This window comes from Lipotes vexillifer, unplaced genomic scaffold (genome assembly GCF_000442215.2).
Source record: "Lipotes vexillifer unplaced genomic scaffold, Lipotes_vexillifer_v1.1 scaffold59, whole genome shotgun sequence".
In the NCBI taxonomy this organism is placed as follows: Eukaryota; Metazoa; Chordata; class Mammalia; order Artiodactyla; family Lipotidae; genus Lipotes; species Lipotes vexillifer.
In genome coordinates this window covers 3,142,594-3,166,820 of record NW_006791208.1, presented here as the reverse complement: position 1 = coordinate 3,166,820, position 24,227 = coordinate 3,142,594, and the positions used below count along the sequence as shown (strand labels likewise).

Sequence of the window (24,227 nt, the reverse complement as noted above, 5' to 3'; positions counted from 1 at the left end):
TCTGCAAACTCTCCCCTGTGCAGCTGTGTCCACCAACTCAGACCAACCGTGATGCCCAGGCAGTGGCCTGGAGGGCAGTCGGAGGTGAGGATGCAGCTGAGGCTGCAACAGGAAGCCAGCCCTGCCGCCCAGGGGCTGATGTGGAGTCAGACAGGGTTAACGGCAGCTCCGAGAGGGCTCTCTTGGGTGCTTTTCTTTTCTCGTGTTCTTTTTTTGAGACATAATTGACATATGTAACCTTAAGGTGTACTATGTGCTGATGTGATACACTTAAAATATTACAAAATGATTACCACCATAGCATTGGCTAACACCTCCGTCAGGTCCCATAGTTAATTTTGTGTGGTGAGAACATTTAAGATCTAGTCTCGGGGCTTCCCTGGTGGCGCAGTGGTTGAGAGTCCTCCTGCTGATGCAGGGGACACGGGTTCGTGCCCCAGAGCGGCTAGGCTCGTGAGCCATGGCCTCTGAGCCTGCGCGTCTGGAGCCTGTGCTCCACAACGGGAGAGACCACAACAGTGAGAGGCCCGCGTACCGCAAAAAAAAAAAAAAAGATCTAGTCTCGGCAACTTTGAAGGATATAACATATTATTGTTGACTGTAATCCCTAGGCTGTGCATTAGATCCCCAGAATTTATTCATCTTCTAACTGCAAGTTTGTACCCTTTGACCAACATCTCCCTGACTCCTCCTCACCTCCCCCTTCATCCCCCCACCTCCCCCTTCATCCCCCCACAACCCCAGCCCCTGGTAACCACCATTCTACTCTCTGTTTCTACAAGTTCGGCTTTTTTAGATTTCACATATAAGTGATATCGTGTAGTATTTTTCTCTGTCTGACTTTTTTCAGTTAGCATAATGCCCTGAAGGTCCATGTCTGTTGCTGCAAATGGCAGGATTTCCTTCATTCCCATGGTCTTTATCCAATCATCCGTTGACAGATGTTCATGTTGTTTCTATAGCTTGGCTATTGTGAATAATGTTGCAATAAACACAGGAGTACAGATATCTCTTTAAGAGCCTGATTTCATTTCCTTTGGAAATATACACAGAAGGGGGATTGCTGGGTCATATGGTAGCTTTATTTTTAATTTTTTGAGGAACCTCCATACTGTTTGCCATAGCGGCTGCACCATTTGACATTCCCACCAACAGTGCACAGGGTTCCCTGTTCTCCCATCCTCACCAACACTCCATGCCAGCTTTCTTAAGAAAGCTCTATGCCTCTAGGCCTCACTTTACACCTCTGTCAAAATGAGAATGACATGAATGTCTGCCACACTGAGTTACTATGAAGATTAAATGAAACATAGAATTCTATAAACTATGAAGTACTCTTTTAAAGCAATGTAGTTTGCTTTAAATGTGGGAGGATAAACACCCACATCTGCCCAGCGCCTTTTTCTAATTTTCACAAGTCACCATATCAGCTGGCTGCCTGGCTCCTGCTAGGGGATGTGGATAGAGCAACCAGCAAGACACAGTCCACGCCCTTGGAGAGCTTACTGCCTGGGAGAGGAAACATGCCAGCAAATGGTGAATGGAGCTGTGTGGGGTGTGCACAGGGTGCCACGGGGCCCCGGAGAGGGGGCACCTCATCCAGGCAGAGAAATCCTCTGGAGAAAGACATCTAAGCTGATGCCTGGTGGACACACAGGATTCAACAAAGAGAGGCCAAGGGGAGGCTTGATCCTTCCTTCAAATTTCCCAAAGCCTGATTCTGGAAACTAGCTGCCTGCGTTCAGATCTCAACTTCATTTACCAGCTGTGTGACACTGGACAAGTTACTTAATCACCCTGGGCCTCCGTTTCCTCAAAAGTAAAATGGACATAATAAGAGTCCCTACCTCATAAAGTTGTTATGAGTTGTTAAGAGAGCTAATAATATAAACCACTTAGACCTGTGTCAGGTACATTTTAAGCACCATGGTAAGCGTTAGCTAAAACTTCTATTTTCATTAGCCCTGGCGTTGCCATGTTCAAAATGTAGCCATAAACAATTCTTGGCCAGTCCAGGAGCGGGCACCCTTGATGCTCGGTCACATGAAATCTGGGTCTGTTTAGGAGCAGTGCGGGACCTTAGTTCCCCGACCAGGGATTGAACCCGGGGCCACGGCAGTGAAAGTGACAAATCCTAACCACTGGACTGCCAGGTACTCCCAGCTTACCCTAAATTAAGCTTTGAAATCTTAAAAGGTTGCTTCTGTTCCTTCTCTGAATCCGGGATAGATTCGAACTGTATCATATGACTCTGCCATGGAAACCCTCAGCCAGAATTCGAAGTTTTTTCTTCTATCCCATTGAAAACAACCATAAGCATCTTGTGCCCTGAAGCAGCAAGTATCGGACAGTCCTTGTCCCCGGAGGTCGCACTGCAGAGACGAGGGCCCCAACCGAGGAAGTCACCGGCTTCCTCCCATGGCCCAAGTTCCCAAGGCCTGCACTGCACGCAGAACAAAGGGGGACCATGGCCATTCCCACTTCTAAGGTAGGTTCCAGGGTCTCCTTTCTCCATCTCATCTCTCAGAAATACATAAAGACAGCTAAGCAGCATGAAAACACTGAACACCAGAAGAAAAGCTGAATTTAGACACTGAAAAAATGGACCAACCACAATAAGATTGCTCCTCACACCTATTTGGATAGCTATTATTTTTTTAATTTTTTAAGTATATAAAAAAAGATGAAAATAGCAAGTATTGGCAAGGACATGGAGAAACTGGAACCCTTATGCGTTGTCGGTGGGAATGTGAAATGGTGCGGCTGCTGTGGAAAATAGTACAGCAATTCCATAAAAAATTAAACATACAATTACCATATGATCCAGCAATGCCAATTCTGGATATACACCCAAAAGAATTGAAAGCAGGAGTTCAAACAAATATTTGTACAGCCATGTTCATAACAGCATGATTAACAATAGCCAAAAGGTGGAAATAACCCAAATGTCCATCGATGGATAAATAAAGAAAATATAGTATACACATACAAGTAACAGTATCCAGCCTTCAAAAAGGGAGGAAATTCTGACACATGGATGAATCTTAAAGACATTATGCTAAGTGAATAAGCCAGCCACAAAAGGACAAACATTGTATGATTTCACTTACACTCCACTTATTGCACTTAGAGTAGTTAAATTCACAGAGTAGAAAGTGGCGGCTGCCAGGGGCTACAGGGAGGGTGAAATGAGTCATAGTTTAATGGGGACAGAGCTTCAGTGTGGGAAGATAACCAACGTTGGAGGTGGGTGGTGGCCATGGTAGCACAACACTATGAATGTACTCAGTGCCACTGAACTACACACCTAAAAATGGTTAATTTTAAGTTGTATATTTTACCACAATTTATTTGGGTTTTTTTACCTTTTTGGTCGGGGGAGGGCCGTGCCATACAGGATGCGGGATCTTAGGTCCCTGACCAGGGATCAAACCTGCGCCCCTGCATTGGGAGCACGGAATCTTAACCGCTGGACCACCAGGGAAGTCCCCCACCACAATTAAAATGAAAAAAACAAAAGGACATTCTGGCTTGGGGAGCACCAGGCTGAGAATGAAGAGGCCAGAGCACAGCGGGGTGTCACCATTAGCTAGAAATGTCCCCAGCTGTGTCCCTGCTGCCATCCCTCCGTTCTCTCACCTGCAGATCAGGGGGAAAGATCCCTTCCATCTCTGCTCTCCTAGCACGGAGGATGCACCCACATCTGCCCAGCGTGGGACCACCTCCCAGAGCTAAGACACCACCTTCCAGGACTGCCTGGCCTGCAGCCCTCCTGCGCAAAAGAAACCAAGTCCCACAGTCTGGGGAGCCCAGCCACATCCGTGCCAGAGCTGGGAGTTTCAGCTGTCCCAGGCTCAGGGGTGGGGAGACAGCTGAGCATTCTGCTTGACTTTGCTCCTAACTCTCTATCTAGCCCAGGACAAGTTTTCATCTCTCTGGGTCTTAGTTTTCCCTCCATGGAAAATAGAGACCACCCCCTGCTTCGTCCAAGGGCTGCCAGAACTGCCAGGCTGCTCTGGAATCACGTCCTTGCCTGTGCCCCAGGCTCCTGCTCAGTTCTCCAATGCTGAAGAGAAACAGCAGGAGTTGGGTTTCCTCTTGGCAGCATCTCTGGGAGCAGTTACATAACTCCAGAAATATGGCCAGGCTAGTTATTGCAAGAGGCAGGGTTTTTGACACTTTAAATAACACATTCGGGCACTAAAAACACACTTATTCAGCACGTGTGTATAGTGCCTCCCTGTGACAGCTCCCTGCTGTGCAGGCCCGAGCTGTGCATTGCACAACTCCAGGGGGCGCTATCGCCCATGACCATCATTGATATGTACAGATGTAACAATTTCCTGGTAGATGGCAGTGTAGCTTCTTACAGAATCAGCGCCTTTTTCTAATTTTCACAAGGTCACCATATCAGCTGGCTGCCTGGCTCCTGCTAGGGGATGTGGATAGAGCAACCAGCAAGATACAGTCCACGCCCTTGGAGAGCTTACTGCCTGGGAGAGGAAACACGCCAGCAAATGGTGAATGGAGCTGTGTGGGGTGTGCACAGGGTGCCATGGGGCCCCGGAGAGGGGGCACCTCATCCAGGCAGAGAAATCCTCTGGAGAAAGACATCTCAGCTGATGCCTGGTGGACACACAGGATTCAACAAAGAGAGGCCAAGGAGAGGCTATTCTAGGCAGAGGAAGCTCAGGGGCAGAGGCCCAGAGGCAAGAGGGAGTTGGAGCATCCCTCTTAGAATGGCTGGGGGGAAGCTCCTGTGGGGAGGGGACAAGCGGTGAAGATGCAGAAACAGAAAAGGCCATTTAGGAGACCAATAAACACCGGCTAATTAATTTTAGTGCTTTACCAAAGGGTGATGGACGCCACTGAAAGGCTTTAAGCAGGAGAGCAGGGTGCCCGTTTGCACTTTTCAAAGACTGACTTGGCTATGGTGTTGGAAATGAATCTGACAGGAACAAGAATAGAGGCTTGGAAACAAGAAACCTAGGCAAAGAGCAATGGGGTTAATGTCAGGACAATGGGAAGGAGGGGAGTAAATTCAAAGAATATTGAGGAGGTCAGATCTTTACAGCTTGGTGGTTTGGGGATTGGTGGTGAACAAAAAAGAGAGACCGGAATGACAGCCAAGTTTCTGCCTCTGACAGTCAGGTGATGAGGCAGGTGGGGGAAGAGGAAGATGGAGTTTTGGATGTGTGGAATGAGAGGTGCCTATGGGATTCAGGGCGGAAGGTCCAGGGGCCACAAGGTTCTGGAAGATCATTAACTGTTGCTCTTCATGAGACCCGTCTCTAGAGCACTTGCCCATGGTTCTCCCTACCTCTGCCCAGACAGAAAAGACTCAGTGCTGAATAGAATTCAGATGAGCCAGTTACAGCCTGGCAAGAAACCAAATGCTTCAAAGCAATATCAATTTGTAGTAACCCCTTGGGTGAATAGCATAACGTCTCTGAAAATTAGTGAATAATCCTGTATACAGGAAAAGGCACCAATAAAGATTTAAATTGTTTATGTGTGTAGATGTGTTTAAATTCTGCTCCATTTTCTGCTTCATGGGAACCTTGGACAACCTGAATTACTATACCTACACTTTATTTCCTCATCTGCAAAATGAGGGCCTCGTAGGGTTACTTTGAGACATCAGTGAGATTGTACATAGATGGGGCCTGGACAGTTCTGGGCAGATGGAGGAGGTTCATTAAATATTATCTATTGTTGTCATGATCATGTTGACTGTGAGATAAGGGGACTGGAATACCACCGCTAGGGTGGGTCCAGCCCCATTAAGGCACAAAAGGGTGAAGGTGGGGAAGTGGTGTAAGAATGGGGGCTGGGTAGAGTCAGGAGCTCTCGTCAGGGAAATGGGAAAAATGAAACTTCGTGAGAAGGGTACGTTTCCTGACCCCCTGGGAGAAGGGAAACAGGTGGTCCGGATGCTGAAGGATATACATACAGGGCTCTGGTGACTCAACCTGCTGGAGCAGCCATCACCTGGGGAGAGGACGTGTTTGGTGCCAAGACAGTGAACTCTGATGAGCCTCGGGGAAACCCAGTGAGGCTCACCAACAGCTAAACAAGGCCAAAGTAAGGGGCTGTCTCTACCTGGACTCCGAGGCTTCTGAGATCACCTGCCAACCATCCTTGTTCTGCTTGCAATCCTGATTGCTGCCAACAGTGACCCCCTGTGGCCACCAGGAGGAACTTCAGGGGTTCCTTAAGACCAGAGCGCTCCCCATGCCAGCGTGAAGCTCCGAAAGACTTCACTTTGGGGACAATATAAAGCGCCCAGGGATTCCTGAGTAATTCAAGAGGGGAGAGAACCCTAAGCAGGACATGAATCAGGCATGTGGGGACTCAGGCTGGCATCATTCTGAGTTGTAAAGCCAAAACTACATGGCACCTGGAGTTTGGGGATCAGTTCAAACTTATGTCCAAGGAGCAACTACACAATTTCCCATCCCGTCAGCAAAGAGAAAAAAAAAATCCTTCCGTGCTATCCTTCAGCTTTCCTTCAAGCCCAAAACTCTTCTCTGCCCACCCCGTCGGCAGACCCACACCCCATCTCCACAGGCCCCTTCAAGCTCTGCCTGTGTCAAGCGCCCAGCATTTTAGAATCACTGACTTTAAACCCAGACTCCAGAGCACGTGCCCTTTTATGAGCGAAGAGAACAGAATCAGCATAACTGGACTCCCTACTGCGCCCGAGCACATATTTTCTCAGCTCTGACCGAAACCCCACAAGGCGTGAGACACTAGAGTGCTAGTTATGGGCAGGGGGGCCCACAACCGGGACCACACAGCTCAAAGAGGGAGGGGAGGAGTGAACAGTCACACAGCTCCAATTTTTGTAAATGATACCGTTAACCAAGTCAGGCCGGCTCATCTCTAAATCTCTGGATGACTAAAGGTTACCTAACTCGCACTCCTCCAAATTCACAGTTGAGAAATTATTAAGTGAATTTCTGCCTGATATATTCAGAGCTTCTCAGAAGCCAGAGCCTGCTCCGCTGTTTGAACTGAATAACTAACTCTGTATTCAAGTGATATTAAAGGGAACAATTCCCTTTTTTTCTAACTTGGGGAATTTAATTTAGGTGTTTTATCGAAAACTCCTGCTCCCAGTAGATTAATGGCCCACTATATCTTTCATATTAAGTTAATTGAGTGCAGAATGGCTTTGCTGGATTTGAATGACAGCTTCCAGAGCTTAGCTCATCATTTAAGAAAGAATAAAATGAGGAACCAAAATCATGGGCCTGAATGATCACATCTTTTCTCTGTTCAGGGTAGGTTTTTCCATTTTCGGTTGCCACACAGTACATTAATTAGCAATCAGGCAGCGCTGAGGCCAGATGATTTCCATCCTCCGTCACCAATGAAACACCAGCCCAGCCCATAACTTTCCATCTCATTGTGTAGCTACAAAAAAGAGGGACACTTCATGAGTGACAGCCCTTCACAACTTTGAGAGCACCTGTGCTTACTCCCTCTCATTTCACCCTCAGCTCTCCATGATTACCCTCATCTCACAAATGAAGAAACTGAGAAACGGAGCAGAGCGACAACTTGCTCGAGGTCACACACCAGGAAGTGGCAGAGCTAGGACCAGGCTCCCAGCCCATTGCTCCCTCCCTAGACCACAGTAGCCTCGTGTGACTTCACTCTGTGATCGTTCACTATTTTTTTCAGTATAAATTTTGTCCTGCCTACTTTTTTCACCCATCTCTTCATCCATTCCAAATTTAAACAAATGAATTCTTCATTCGCTCTTGCCCATCTTATCTTTCTAGCCTCATTTCCATCAGTACCCACCATGAACCCCAGGCTGCAACCACATCAGAGCATGTGCCGTGTTCTCTGCACGTTATGACCTTGCTTTTGCTCAGTACTGTTCCCTCGGCTGCGATGCCCTTGCCCGCCTTATTTACCTCCCCACTTTTCCCAAACCAAATGCCATTTCCTCCAGGGGGCCTTTCCAAATGTACAAATATTCTGTAGCAAAATATTACAGGATTCTTGCATCTATGTTTATCAAGGGTACTGGCTTGTAATTTACTTTGCTTGTATTGTCTCTATCTGGCTTTGGTATGAGATGATGCTGGCCTCCTAAAATGAGTTTGGAAGTGTTCCCTCCTCTTCAATTTTTTTGGAATATTTTGAGAAAGACTTGTATTAATTCTTTTTTAAATGTTCAGTAGAATTCATCAGTAAAGCCATCTGCTCCTGGACTTTTCTTCGTTGGCAGATTTTTTATGACTGATTCAACATTCTTTTTTTGTTTTTTTCCAAGGCCAGTATATTTCTTTTATTACTATTATTTTTGTTTGACTTAAGATGGTTGAATGATTTCATTTTCATTTATAAGCATTACAAGAATTCCCATGCAAAAACCAAGACCGTATACGCCTAATTTCAATCGGCCAAATTCCAACCCATGAGACTGGACATTCAAGATCAAAATCAAAATGTTGCTTGATGGGCTTCCCTGGTGGCGCAGTGGTTGAGAATCTGCCTGCTAATGCAGGGGACACGCGTTCGAGCCCTGGTCTGGGAAGATCCCACATGCCGCGGAGCAACTAGGCCCGTGAGCCACAACTACTGAGCCTGCACGTCTGGAGCCTGTGCTCCGCAACAAGAGAGGCCGCGCTAGTGGGAGGCCCGCACGCCGCAATGAAGAGTGGCCCCCGCTCGCCACAACTAGAGAAAGCCCTCGCACAGAGACGAAGACCCAACACAGCCCAAAATAAATAAATAAATAAATAAATAAAAATGTTGCTTGACCTTTCCAATAGTAGACATCACGGTCATCCTTTGAGAGATCGGCAGGTCCCTGACCTCCCAAACGCTACAGTTTGCCATGAGTTCATACCAAAACAGGGAGCCAATCGATGCCTTGCAGCACCTAAAATAAATCTGGCAAGTAATTTCATTCATGAAGACAGGACACCTCTACACCAAGGCTGCCACCCACAGTTATCTCCTGGTTCCTGCTCTATAGAAAAACCTGCTTTTGAACAGGCATGGTATCTTCTATTTGGGGACTGATATTAATTTTTCCTTCCAGTTTTCCTCAAAACTCTCAGTAGAAGCAAAGAGACTTTACAAAAAAGCTTACCTCTATAATGTCAAAAGAAATACAGTTGACCCATGAATAATGCGGGGTCAGCGGCACCGACCCCTGTGAGGTTGAATATCCATATATAACTTTATGATTCAATATTCTTATTAGTAACTGGACGGTTCAGATTTTCTATTTCTTCATGATTCGGTCTGGGTAGGTTGTATGTTTCTAGAAAGTTATTCATTTCTTCTAGATTATCTAATTTGTTGGAATATAATTGTTCATAATCGTTTCTTATGATCCTCAGTATTTTTGTGGCAGTCGTTAGGTAGATGCAAATCAAAATCACGATGAGGTAGCACTTCATACCCATTAGGATTGCTATAGAGCAAAACGCCACAAAAAACAAGTGCTGACAAGGGTATGAAGAACTTGGAACACTCACACATTGCTTGCAGAAATGTAAAATGGTACAGTCACTTTGCAAAACTGTATGGCAGTTTCTCAAAATGTTAAACTTAGAGTTATCCTATGACCCAGAAATTCCACTCCTGGATATACATCCAAGAGAAATGAAAATATATGTTCACACAAAAACATACACAAATACTCAGAGCAACATCATCTATAATAGCCAAAAAGTGGAAACAACCCAAATGTCCATCAGCTGATAAATGGATAAACAGAAACGAGGTGTATGCACACATTAGAATTTTATTCAGTCATGAAGAGCAATGAATGACTGATCCATGCTACAATGTGGATGGACCTTGAAAACATGCTAAATGAAAGAAGTCAGACACAAAAGGTCACATAATGTATGATTCTATTTATATGAAATGTCCATAACAGGCAAATCCATAGGGATAGAAATTAGATGAATGGTTTCCAGGGGTGTGGTGGTGGGGGGGGGAGTAACTGCCAGTGGGCAGAGTTACTTTCTCTGGTGATGAAAATATTCTAGAATTAGATAGTGGTGATGGTTGCACAACTTTGTGAGTATACTAGAAACCACTGAATTGAGCACTTTTAAAGGATGTATTTTATGGTATGTGAATTACATCTCAATTTTTTTGTCTGTTTAATGAATCTGGCAGATGACTAAGAAGTGCTGAGGACCAGAATGCTGGCCAGCAGAAGGCACCTCACATCTCTGCTCTCCCTGCTGTGGCCCGAGTTCCTCTCACTCCCAAACCCAGCCTGAAGCATGTCACTCACCTTTAGAAGCTCCCGGTGTCCACCTATATTAATCATGCCTTTTTATTTTCTGTATTTTTCAAAGTTTTGACATCTGGGGCCTTGCCGATCCTTCAGAGACTGCCCCTCCAAGAGCTAGCCAATTCTAGTAAAGGACTCACCTGCAAGTGTGCCTTTCAAATGCAAACTAACCAATGCAAAGCCCACATTCCAACCACCTCTTTTATCTAGTTCTTACACTCCACAATCTATCCATCTGCCATAATCACCCCAGGGCCAGGTATCAGAGAACAAGAGACAGCCCCCCTGGACCCCAGAGCCTGCTGAAATTATTCATACTAGCCAATCCTAAGCCTGTTTACCCTGCCCTACCTTACCTTTTCCAAAGAAACCACAATGAAGGCTCTTGCCCACTTTTTCCCCTTGCTCCCTCTGTCTCCTGACTCACCCTGGTGCTTCCCCATGTGGCCCTGCCCGGCATGCTATGCTCTCCATGTCTAGGAATCTGTGAGGAAAGACTTCCTCCTGCAAGACAGTCACTTCCATGTCTCAATGTCTAACCATACCTGATTAAAGCAGATCTCAAGAACATATTAAAACACCACCCTTCAAACCTGGTTCCACCCTCTCTTTCCCACCTAACTTCTTACCACCCCTGACACTCGCCAAGTTTAAGAGTCACCCCATACATCTCTAACTTCCTAAGCACACCACATTCCTTTGTCATATTCTAGGTACTCCTTCCCAAGGGCCCTCTCCAGCTTTCTTTGTTATCCCTACGCCGCCATCAAGCCTCACTTCATAACTCAACTGGAACGCCACCAGGATAGCCATCGTGTGCTCCAACAGAACGTGTGCATTTTCCCTCAAAGCCCTGAGCCTGTGTGTCTAGCTCCTGTCAGGCCAGTGAGTTCCCCCAAGATAAGGACCGTGATCCCTCATCTCTGGATCCCCAGGGCTTAGCACAGAGTCAGAAAAATATTGGTAACTCAGTAAATGTAGGGTTTTATTCTTTCGTACAAGAAACCTCCCCAACAGGCAAGTAAGTTCCTTGAGGATGGAGCCCTTACCCCCTGGGTCCTTAGCAGGACCACGCACATGGCTGACCCCAGGCAAAGGCTTCTGGGCTGACTGAGTGAACTGGAATGATGACTGAGCAAATAGACAGGTGGGAGGGGAGTGGGTGAAGGAGACAGGCCGGCCTCCCAGTCCCCGAGAGACAAGCTCTACTCACGCTGTTCTTCCCACTCGCGTTCCTCTTTCTCACTGGGGCGGCTCTGCAGCTGGGCCTGCTTCAGGGTCCAGTAGAGTTCCTTCGCCCTCTGCTCTTCCTGGAGGCGAATCTGCTCTTCTCCTTGCTTCCTCTCCTCTTCCTCTTTCCTCTAAGATACCACGGGGACAGGACGACGTTAGGTGACGGTAACAGGGCACGGGGGGGAAGGGCTGAGCTGTCACGGGAAGAGGTGGGCCAGTGGTGCCCCTCCAGGCTCTGTCTCTACGCACAGGAAACGGTGATACTTACACCTAATCAGGCCATGGTAAAGATCAGATGGCCTGAAACATGTGAACGATTTGTAGACTCTAAAGCTTTCTGCAAGAGTAAGAGGACTTTGGGCCACCCTTGGTCACACTTCCATTCTGGGGGGAGAGGGGAAGGGAGGCATGGAGAGGGGCCCCTGGTCTTCCTGGAGGCCAGTTAAGCAGGATATGATTATATCTTAATCTTATTTTCAGAGAAGATATTTCAGAGAGAGAGCAGCTCTGGGGGCCCCAAATCTCCAATTATTGTCCTGCTTTCAAGCCCCAAAAAGGCCGTGTGTGTATTTTCCTCTACCTTTGTTTAATCAAAGCAACATGCACACACGTGTCAATCATGCATTATATGTCAAAAGGCTTGTTGTAAAAAAACATCAATTCTCCAATCCACTTCACCCCAACCTACCCCACCCTCATCTACTGCCCAGAGGTCACCATCCTCAATGATTTTAGCTTTCCTTCATGTGGTTACATCCATGTCTGAATAATGCTGCTAATTCTTGATTTATCAATTTTAGACATTAACTACTACCTTTCTTTTTTGGTACATGAGTATTTAGCACTTATATTTCCCACACAGGTTCAAACCCATACTTTTCCTCTCCTTTACCCTCACAATAGATTTACATCACAATTTGTGGTTAAATCAAAGATGGGTGCAGAACTAAATATAGTTCACCGTAACGCCAAATAGGGTGCTATTTCCACCAATTCTAAGAATTACATTTTTTAACTTTCTAATATCTCTAAAATATGTATGTCTTACAACTTACTACTTGCCTTTTTCGTAGCCAACAGTTTTTTTCTTTCTTCTTAAAATAATCATAGATTTTACAATTAATGGCATCTGAAACTCAGTAAAACATGGCAGTGACGACTTCTCTTTCGAATAATTTTCTTTCCTGAGTTACTAGTTGCTTTATCTTGAAAGTAGAATGTTGAATTTTTGCCAAACTTCTCTAAGATCTGCAGTAAATCTTTCTCTGTGTTTAACCAAGTGCTTTTTTTTATAACAGGCAATACAGCAGTGATCTTTTCCAAGGGACGCCCGCCCCCCAGATGCATCTCTCCTTCCCCATCTCAGCTGGCTGCCATCTGCGTCTCCAGTCCATCTGTCCTCTCAGGACTCGCCTCTCAGCCTCCTGTGAGTTGAAGCCCCTGTTTCTTTGTTCCATGTTTTCTTTCTTGTCCACGTCCTCATTTTGCAGCAACATAGCTCACAATACCTCTCAGAAAAGGATGCACAGAGAGACACTTGTCTGAAAATATATTTATATATATATGTATGTATGTATTTATCTATATATATATCTATAGATAGATCTATATATAATCTATATGTGTATATACAGTCTTGTCTGAAAATATCTATATGCTACCTTCACATGTAACTTCTAGCTAAGCACAGAATCTGATTAAAAATAATTTTCCTGGGCTTCCCTGGTGGCGCAGTGGTTGAGAGTCTGCCTGCCGATGCAGGGGACGCGGGTTCGTGCCCCGGTCCGGGAAGATCCCACATGCCGCAGAGCGGCTAGGCCCGTGAGCCATGGCCGCTGAGCCTGCGCGTCCAGAGCCTGTGCTCCGCAACGGGAGAGGCCATAGCAGTGAGAGGCCCACGTAAGGCAAAAAAAAAAAAAAAATTCCTGCAGAAGTTGCAAGACTTTACTATCTTGTCTTCCAGCATCCAGTACTGCACTCGGATTCTCATTCTTCCGCATAAGGCACTAATTTTTCTCTTTATCACTGAATTCTGAACCTTTTTTTTTTGGCTGCGTTGGGTCTTCGTTGCTGCGCGCGGGCTTTCTCTAGTTGTGGCAAGTGAGGGCTACTGTTCATTGCGGTGCGCGGGCTTCTCGTTACAGTGGCTTCTCTTGTGGCAGAGCACAGGCTCTAGGTGCGCGGCTTCAGTAGTTGCAGCGCGTGGGCTCAGTAGTTTTGGCGCACAGGCTCTAGGGCATGCAGGCTTCAGTAGTTGTGGCTCACGGGCTCTAGAGCGCAGGCTCAGTAGTTGTGGTGCATGGGCCTAGTTGCTCCGCAGCATGCGGGATCTTCCTGGACCAGGGATCGAACCCATGTCCGCTGCATTGGCAGGCGGATTCTTAACCACTGCACCACCGGGGAAGTTCCTGAACCTTTTTAATAGGTGTGCCTTGATGTGGATTTTCTTTCATTGATTGTGTTAGGCACTCAAGATGCTTTTGATTGGAGTTTCAGGTCCTTCTAGTCTAATACATCTCTGCCTAGAATTTTTGTGATAATTTCTTCTCCTCTCATTTTGCTTTCTTCTTTTTAGAACCCCTATGTGTCAACTGCTGGACTGCCTGATTTGACCCAATAAGTGCCTTATCATTTCTCTTTTATTTTCCGTCTCTTGTCTTTTTGTTCTACTTCCTGGCTGATTTCACTGACTTTATCCCCCAAACCTTCTACTGAATTTTTTATTTCAGCTAGCACATTTGTAATTCCCAAGCCCTCTTTCTTATTCTTTGGTTGTTTCTTTTTGCTTCGTTGCACCCTGAAATTGTGTCATGAATGCAATAGCTCATCTCTGAGGATTTTAGAGACTTTTCTTGCCCATATTCTGATTTAGATCTGTTTCCTCTCTTCTTTGCTTTTTTGTTTTCTTTTACGTTTGTTTTATTTGGCGCCTGTCATTCGTGTTGGAGGCTTTCCTCTGATGCCTGATGTTCCCTGACTGCTCACATTCAAGAGAGGAAGTAAGTATGTATCTGAAACAGAGACTCGGAGTGTGTAGTCAGGGTTTCCTTGAGAGATGGGCTTAACTCTAGGAAGACTGGATGAAGGATCAGCCATTTCATTGAGGACCCTCAAATGTAAGTATCTGGAGGTCTTTCCTCTGAGATTATTCAGTGTCTTCTCTGTCCTACCTGGGTGGTATGAGACCACCAGCATCCCAGGAGTCTGTGGTGGGATGCAGGCTGCAGGTAGAACAGCCCTTAGACTCAAGCAAGCAGGACCCCTAACCTAAGCCCCACACTTCATGGGAAACCGATGCTTTGAGGTGTCTTTTTGCAAATCTCCCTTGCAAGTTCCCCCAAGACTGGCCAGAAATAGTACCCCCAAGACTGGCAGGGGCAGCAGTGTGGTCCAGGTAAGATGCCCCCAAGCCCAGACCAGGTCCCACATGAGTCCTAGTGCCTGCTTCTCCCCTTCAAGGTACTCTCTGACCCTCTCCTCCATGCAAGGGGTTAACCAAGTGCCCCAAGGAGCTCCAGGATTCATATTTATGGAGTCATCCTGGGGCCCAGTGGCCAGGCCCTCGTTCCAGAAGGGTGGCCCAGCAAGCGGATGAATCCTATTCGCCAACACAATATTTTTATCATAGGATCACATGAGATTGGGCCACCAGAATAGAGCTAATAGGCTGATTTTATGTAGTTCAAATTCTTAATTTGCTATAGACAGAAACACCACCAAAAAAAAAAAAAAAAAAGTTGCCAGCCCTGTACACCCTACAGGCAAACCTGGCTGCAGGTCCCACTGTTCAGAGTTCAGACCTTTGCTTGCTCCCCCTGTTTCCCACTTGCCCCCCATCTGCTCTCTCCACTCAGCCTGACACGCTGAGCCCCAACCTTGCCCTTGCAACTCCCCATCTCCTCCTGGTTAGAGGAAGGGATCAAGTAGCCTGGAAGAAACAGGTGAAAGCAGGGACCTGAGGGTCCAGCCACCCCACATAGAAACTTGCCACCAATCCCACATTCTCAGCGCCAGCCTTCATGTATCTGCTGCCCCCGAGTCCCGAGCCTGTGGGGACTCTGGACCGAGTCGGCTCAGTGCCACCAGCCCTCTTCCTGCAGGAGCCCGGCTGACCCACGCACCACTCTCCCTCCGTCTTCCAGAAACCAAACTTCTGTGGACATTTTCTCATCTGTTCTTCCCTTCTCTCATTTTCTCTGTTTTTGTGGCTCATAACTTTTGCAGTCCACTGATATTTTAATGGATCGAAAAAAAAAAAAAGAAGACAGTAACTGAGTTTTGAGTCCCTCATTTAAAAAAAAAAAAAAGGCAAGGATTTTGTTGCTTCTGAAATGGCACAGATTGAGGACTTTTCTCCAATCCAATGGTTTTTTTAAATTCTAAAACATAGACAAAATTCCAGCTTCTTATTGACCCACTCTCTAGGCGTCAGGAATTAAGGGCTAAAGGAGTTGAGCGGCTTCATCTAGTCGTTCACCAAATCCCTACTGAGCGTCCAGGAGGCTCGGCCTGCTCCAGGCGCTGGGGATGTAGCCATGATCAAGGCAGGCACAGCACCACTCTCTCGGAGCTTGCCTTCCAATGATGGAAAAACACTCATCAAGTAAAATAAAAAAATATATCGGAAATAATAAAGCGTGCAGAGAATTAAAACCGGGTAAGTGGTAGAGTCTGGGAGGCTACTGTAGGCTGCGTGACCAGAAGTCCTCTCAAACAGGACTGATCTGAGACCTAAATAATAAGAAGGCTGATGAGCGAGTCTCAGGGAGAAGAAATTTCCAGAGCAAGGGAACCACAGGTGCAGTGGCCCCAGCACTGGAAACAGGTTTGGCATGTTTGAGTAGAGAATTATCCACTGTGGCTGGAAGGAAAACAAACACAATTCTATCTTTAATGAGTTTGAGACGCCATCTGACATCCAAGAGGCCTGCCGTGGGCAGTGGGACGTGTGATCCCAGGACTTGAGGGTGGGTACAGGCTGCAGATGTTGACTGAGAGGTCCTCTGCTCGGGGGTGATGTTTCTCAGCCATGGACTTGATGTTATCAATGCGAGAAAGAAGGTAGATCAAGAGAAAAAAGCCAGGGTGTCTTGGGGCGCTGAGCCATTTTAAAGTTGGGAGAAAGAGCTGGAGCCAGAAAAGGAGACTGAGAAGGCAGACCAAGGGGTAAGATAAAAACCCAGAAGGGGCGACGTCCGTGGGGGAAGCCAAGAGAGGAAAGCATTTCAAGTAAAAAGGGAGTTGTAAGCTGAGCTCAGGCTGCTGAGACATCACAAAAGATAAGGACAGAGAAGCAACAAGGGACAGCAGGATGTGGTCTCAGGACGTGATGGGAGATCTTGTCAACAGCAGCCCTAGTGGTGCGATGGGCAGTCATCCAGGCGGCGTGGCGGAGGCAGGGGAGTGACCGCAGACAACCCTTTCAAGACATTTCCTGTAAAAAAGGAGCAGAGACAGGAAGTGGCAGCCAGAGGGGAACGTGGGGTTAAGATAGAAATGGGGAGGGACGGTGTGTTGGTTGGCTGGTTTTAAGATGGGAAAATACTAGAACAGAGAGTTAATGACTGATGCAAAAGTGGAACCATGGTCTGTCTGACTCCAAAGCAGAAGTTGAATCTTATCCCAAAGCTGTATTTCACCTTCATCAGTCACTAGCATCTCAGAAGCACAAAAAGGAAGCATCACACTGGCACAGCACTTCACAGTTTACACAGTGGGTTTCTATTCCTCCCCCAGGAATCCCCAACCTGACTGTGGTCACCACATCACGCAATACACAGGGCACCAACCAAGACAGCTTCCACCAGGGGACTATAGATCCATCATCTGCCCCCAGGAGTCTTCCAGACAGGAGTGGGTCTCAGGGAAAATCCAGGCAGTCAAGGCATGTCAGAGCCAGAGGGGCTTCAGCCCCCTAGTCCTACTCCCTTGTAAGGATAAGGGGTGTATAACAAAGTACTTATAGATGGCCATCTCCTCCCTGTGTCTTCACATGGTCTTTCCTCTGTGTTCATACATGTCTGTGTCCAAATTTCCTCTTCTTTTAAGGATACCAATCATAGGGAATTAGGGCCCGCCCTAAAGACCTCATTTTAACTTAATTTCCTCTTTAAAGACCTTAGCTCCAAATATAGTTACATTGTAAGATACTGGAGGTTGGGGCTTCAACGTATGTATTTTAAGTGGACACAATTTAGCCCATAACAAGGACACTGAAGGGTCGTGACTGGCGTACCATAGATAAATAGCATTTGACCAACCACCTCAAATTAAATGCAGTGTTCCTACTCCAACCAGCTGTGGTGACATGAAGCAGCATGGTCAATGGCAGTGCCCAATCCCCTGACCCCAACCCGGCAACCTCCACTCTACTCTCTGCTTCTGCAAGTTCGACTTTGTTAGACTCCACACTTAAGCGAGATCATGCAACATCTGCCTTTCTGTGTCTAGCTTATTTCACTTAGCATAATGTTCTCCTAGTTCATCCGTGTTGTCACAACTGGCAGGATTTCCTTCTTTTTTAAGACTGAATGATATTCCACCATATATACATATATACTCTACCTCTTTTATCTATTCTTCTGTCTATAGATACTTAAGCTGTGTTTGATGAAAAGGCACAAAGTTTCAGTTATGCAGCATGAATAAATTCTGGACATCTAATGTACAGCATGAGGACTATAAATTAACACTGTATTGTATATTTGAAATTTTCTCAGGGTAAATCTTAAGTGTTCTCATCACACACACAAAAAGGAACTAGGTTTGGGTTTCCCTGGTGGCGCAGTGGTTGAGAGTCCGCCTGCAGATGCAGGGGACGCGGGTTCGTGCCCCAGTCCGGGAAGATCCCACATGCCGCGGAGCGGCTGGGCCCATGAGCCATGGCCGCTGAGCCTGCGCGTCCGGAGCCTGTGCTCCGCAACGGGGGAGGCCACAGCGGTGAGAGGCCCGCGTACCACAAAAAAAAAAAAAAAAAAAAAAAAGTAACCAGGTGAAGTGATGGATATGTTAATTAGCTTGATTGGGTAATCATTTCACAACGTACATGTATATCAAAACAACACATTTTGCACGTTAAACACATACAATTTTGATTTGTCAATTACACCTCAATAAAGATGGGAAAAAATTACTACCAATAAATAAATAAATAGACAGATAGATAGACGGATGGCAGTGCCACTGTTCACTCAATCCTTTCCTCCTGAGATTGAGACAACACCTAAGAGCCAAACCTGCATCAATCTCCATCTCAAAGGAAAGCAACTGGTAAGTTACTGTGACAGAGGCAAGCTCTTCACAGGGATGTGTCGACAAAAGAAAACGCTTTCAATTACAAATAAAGAGTACCACATATTCTCGCCCTGGTTTTGCTAAAATGCTCAACCTTCACAGCTAAAATTGCCTGAAAACTTTCACTGTTGCTACTTTCAGAGTCATTTGTGATGACTGAAGAAAAGGCCATCTTTCTTAGGCTTAGCAGCCAAAGGCCAATGCAGCCAAAAGGCAGATAGGCAAAAACACTCGCCTTCCACCTTAGGAGTCGATTGCTTTTTTCTGGCAAGCCCAAAGCCCTCTGAGCTGTCCAGCTTATTCAATCCCCCTTCTCCTGATAACCCATCAGTAACAGCACACCGCAGGAGCCCACAGAGGCCTGGCCCGTCTCACCCCAGTGGAAAATGTCACGGAGACAGATGCTTTTTCTGGAAGCTATAGTCGTTTTTGTTTTTTAGCCTGGCCCCAATGATACCATTGTGCCTTGTGGGATGATGTACTCCCAAAGGACAGGGCCAGGCCTGTGTCGTTTACTCCTCCATCGCCGGTTCCCAGCACAGGTCCTAGCAGATACTGGGTGCTCCATAACACTGACCGAAAGAGTGAGTGAACTAACGAGTTGATGAAGAGAGGGTTTGTGATGATCCGTGATGGGGAAAGGGTAAACCACACCACGCTGTCTTGTTGATGCCAGCCTTGCCCAAGAGAAACTCAGATAAAGCCTACAATTTTCGAGAGAAAATGGAAATTGGAAGGTTTTCCCACCGGTTATAACCTGATTGGGAATAAGACAGCGATAGTTTCTCTAGTTGTGGAGGATGTCATGAGGTGGTCAAAACGAACTCCAGCCTTAAAGGAGAAAAAACAAAAGGAGAGTGACCTTGAACAGAAAACAGAGAAAAATGAAAGGACAACTTAGCTGTACGGTGACTTCCTCATCAGGGAAACTGGGAGGAGGCGGGAGGGGGCAGGAGACTTGGAGGTGGAGAAAGGAGGTCACAGGCCCTGAGGGAGAGGGAGAGAGCGGGATCCTTAACCCATGTTCTGTGGTCGGAAGCAGAGGGAGAAGCATTCGAAATCAGTCTTATGGGTTAAGAAAGCAGGGGAAAAAATGCAAATTTTATCTGGCCTCATGATCTCCTTTTTTCTAAAAAAAAACCCAAACACTTCTATGTAAATCTCATTCAAATGGTGCCAGCCACAACAGAATGGTTTTTAAAAACATGTTTTTAGCTGTCTGTATCTCCTATTTTGAAGTTCCCTCTTTAACCCTACATAAGGTTCTGAGATGTTTTTCCCCCCCATTTTCTAAAAGGAATTTCCTATGACCAGGAGAATTCGCAGAACGCGTCTACATCCTCAACACAGGCTGCCCAAAGTGAGCCCAGCCAACCTCCCTCCACCACCAGGCTTCTCATCCAGGTTCTCTCCTCTCCTCTAGCCCCCACCCCTCTCCCCCTTCTGGGTGGTAAAAAAATAAAATAAAACAAACAAACAACAACAACAAAAAACCCTCAGCACAGCCATTCCAAGCACATTCTCTCTCCTCCAAGTCTGCACCTCCTTCCCAGGTCCCCACGGTTAGAGGGTGGTGCCCTCTACCCATCCCTCAGCCTGGGGCTCAGACACTTTGCTCTCTGCTTTCCCTCATCCCGACATCTAACTGATGCCAAGCCTTGTTGATTTCACGACCACCGTTTCTCTCTGTCCATCCCCTTCTATCTCTCCATAGTCACAGACTCTGTCCAGACCCTTATTTCCCACTTTGACCACTGCACAGATCTCCTAACTGGCCTCTCTCTCCCTGCAAACTTTCATCACCTGAATCACACCATCCCCACCAGTTATCCTCATAAAACTTGATCCAACCATGGCCCTCTGTATCCTCACAGGTCTGCTTTGCCCACAGAAAACAGTCCACCTCCTTAGCATAGCATCCAAGGACTCCACAGCCTACCTTTCCACATTTACATCTGGCTCCACCCATCGTGTGCTTTTTTCTCTGCCCCCAGCGGACCATTCATCGTTCCACAGATCTGCTTTCCATTTCCTGTCTTTGCTCGTGCAAGATTCCTGGAGGGACCTTCGCCCTCTATGGTCCCCTGGGTGTGGTTAGGGCTGAGGGCTGCTCATAGAGTTGTCTCTCCCCTGGCACCCTGTAAGCTTTTTGAGAGCAGGGAGTTTATTACTACCACCACCACCTTCCCCCAAACAACCTGCACTTAGGTTCTCAGGGGGAAAAAGAAGTATTAAATTAGATGAATGTTATTGCTGCATTGCTGCATGCAAGACTCACATTATGTTAGAATCTTGGTGTTGAAAGACACATAAAAATTATCTAAACCAATTTCTAGCCCGATGCATAAATCCCTTTGGCAAAGCTGTTGCAGTTATCTATTGCTAAGTAACAACAAGCTGTCAGCAAATTCAGTGGCTTAAAACACAACCGTTTTATGTGCTTGTGATTCTGTGGACTATTAATTGAGGCGGGGCTTGGCTGGGTGGCCCTTCAGCCCTACATTGTGTCAGCCAAGGTCAATCACTTGGTTGAGGTCATTGACTGGAAGAACCACGAAGGCTTCACTCACGTGCCTGGTGCCTCGGTGTTTCTCCACGTAGCCTCTCTTTGGCTCTAGCCTGGGTGTCCTTGCAACTTGGGAGTCTAGGGCAAGGAGGGCTTCTCATGAGGCAGCTTCCAAAAGTGAGCATTGCCAGAGGGCCAAAGGTAGAAGCTACACATCTCTTACAGCCCGTCCTCAGAAGTTACAGAGTCACTTCCACTGCATCCTACAGACCAAAGCTCGCCACGAGGCTGGCGGAGACTCAGAGCACGGGAAGCAGACCCCACATCTCAAAGGGAGGTGAGGCCAAAAACTTACCGAGAGGCATACTTAATCCACCACAGAAACCTTTTCAGATACTTTCAGCCTACATATAACCACTTCCTGTGATGAAGAGCTCGTCACAATACAAGGGTAGTTCATTTACAGACAGCTCTGACAGAAAATATCCCAGCTCATAAACATGGACTGTCCAATGCCAGAGTCTGATCTGATGTTCCTTAATGAGCCCCTCCAGGGCCTCAAAGATGCTACCTGCATTTCTGAGGCTCCTCAAAACGCAGACATATCCATCAGGGTTACTATGTACATTAAACACATCCACATTTAGAAAATTAATTTTTAAAACACAAACAAACACATAACAATGATAACCTTCTTTGGAAATAACATCAAAGCCTGCATTTGGGTCCCTCAGTGAACCTGATGCCTGGCCACAGAGCTTTATGATCCTTCCATGAACCCCGACACAGAGCCAGCCCACAATTTATATCCGTCGATCACTGAGGTCCTCAAGAAGAACATCAACCAGAAAATCTCTGCTGGGAACTGAGCCCCAAGACCCCAGCTCCACTGAGCTACCCTCCCAGCATCTGGGACTCAGCTCACCTCTAGGGAGGAGGGAGTCCAGAGATTGGAAGAGGTGACTTTTGCTGTTGGAGACATATAAAAAGTATTGTTTTTCTTCCCCAGCAGATTTAAATAATCATATGCAAAATCCAACAATACAACCCAAATACCTCTCCACTGTGGATTAGATTTGAGTTACTATTATGGAATCATATTGTTAATTTCAATCAGTGTGATAATGATTATTGTGGCTATGACAGGAAATGTCCTTTTTCATGGAAGATCCTCGCTGAAGGATTAGGGTTTGATCAGGAGGCAGCAAACTGAGGCTCCCAGGCCAAACCTGGCTGACAAGCATTATTAAAATTCTCACTGGACCACAGCCACACCCTTTTGTTTACATATTGTCTGTGGCTGCTTTTGCGCTACGATGGTCTGTGTGAGTAGTTGTGACAGAGGCAGACCCAAAAAGCCCAAAATATTGATTATCTGGTCCTTTACAGAAAATAGTTTGCTAACCCTTGGGTTAGAGTTACTATGTCTGCCACTTTCTCTCAAATTATTCAGCAAAATGACAGCAACCAAAAAGTGCATACATGTGTGTGTGTGTGTGTGTGTGTGTGTGTGTGTGTGTGTGTGCCTGCGTGCATGGAGGGAGAAGGAAAGAGAGCGAAAATGTGGCAAAATATTAATAATTGGTAAATTTAAGTGGATAATATGTGAGTATTCACTTCATTTTTCTTTCCACTTCAACTTTGAATTTTTTTTTTAAATAAAGTGTTTTAGAGTAAATATTGCTTCACTTAAAAACTCAAAAGATGGGAATTCCCTGATGGTCCAGTGGTTAGGACTCCGTGCTCTCACTGCTGAGGGCCCAGATTCAATCCCTGGTCGGGGAACTAAGATCCCATAAGCCGTATGGTGCAGCCAAAAAAAAAAAAAACACTCAAAAGAATCTCCTAGAAAAAAATGCAACTCATAGGAAAGTTAACTAAGGAGACCAGTAACAATATAAATATATAACTAGCAATTGCAATAAGTTTAAAAATAATGAGCACAATCACAATAGCAATGAAAAATATTAAGCCTAAAGTTTAATTAGAAAAGAAATGTAGGGCACCTAAATAAAACAATAAATTTTACCAAAGTCCAAAAAATAGAAGCCCACAGGTACGTATGTCATTGAGAATGTTTAGGATTGGGTGGCCAGTGCATTTACAGGTGTTTAAAAAAAAACCTATATCAAAGACAAAAAAGAAGCTTTGAATAAAAGGAAGAACATATCACATTCCCGAACAAGATTTACTTGTTCATATTATAAAAATGTTCATCCTCCACAAATACAGCAATAGCATTGATGCAATTCCAATAAAAACCACCACGTTGCTTTTTTGATGTTGGGGGGAGGGGGATAGTGAGAAAATATTTCAAAAGTATCTCTAACAGGAAAAAATGGATGAGATTAGCAAAGGACATTTTAGAAATGAAGAGTAATGATAGACTCTGACTTTAATAGATGGTAAAATTTATGTTAAAGCTGCATATAATTAAACAATTAAATCTGGCTCAGGAATAGTCAGTCAAAGAAGAAAAATCCACGAAAAGATCCAAAAGTAAGTAAGAAGTAAGAATCGAGGCAGCAAATCTAGTGAGAGGAGAGAGGAAGGTTTACATAGTAAATGATGTTAGGATAACGGGCTAGCCATTTGGAAGAAAATAAAGTGAGAGCCATACATCATACCACACTCCAGAGTGAAGAAAAATTAAGTGCAAAGAAATGAAATAACGAAAGATATATAAAACAATGTAGATTAGTATATATATATATTTTTTTGCGGTACGCGGGCCTCTCACTGTTGTGGCCTCTCCCGTTGCGGAGCGCAGGCTCCGGATGCGCAGGCTCAGGGGCCATGGCTCACGGGCCCAGCCGCTCCACGGCATGTGGGATCCTCCCGGACCGGGGCACGAACCCGTGTCCCCTGCATCGGCAGGCGGACTCTCAACCACTGCGCCACCAGGGAAGCCCCTAG

The 24,227-nt window shown here is 46.0% G+C and overlaps 1 protein-coding gene and 1 non-coding gene across 2 annotated transcripts in view; one reads left to right on the top strand and one right to left on the bottom strand.

Moving 5' to 3' along the window:
- SH2D4B (SH2 domain containing 4B) overlaps positions 1–24,227 on the bottom strand; it is an 83,388-nt gene that overhangs the window by 26,440 nt on the left and 32,721 nt on the right. The window contains exon 4 of the mRNA XM_007464226.1: positions 11,493–11,640. Coding sequence (XP_007464288.1) covers positions 11,493–11,640 — 148 coding nt within the window. The remainder of the gene's footprint in view (positions 1–11,492; positions 11,641–24,227) is intronic.
- Positions 23,024–23,096, top strand: TRNAE-CUC (transfer RNA glutamic acid (anticodon CUC)). The gene has a single exon. It is a non-coding gene; the product is annotated as a tRNA-Glu (tRNA).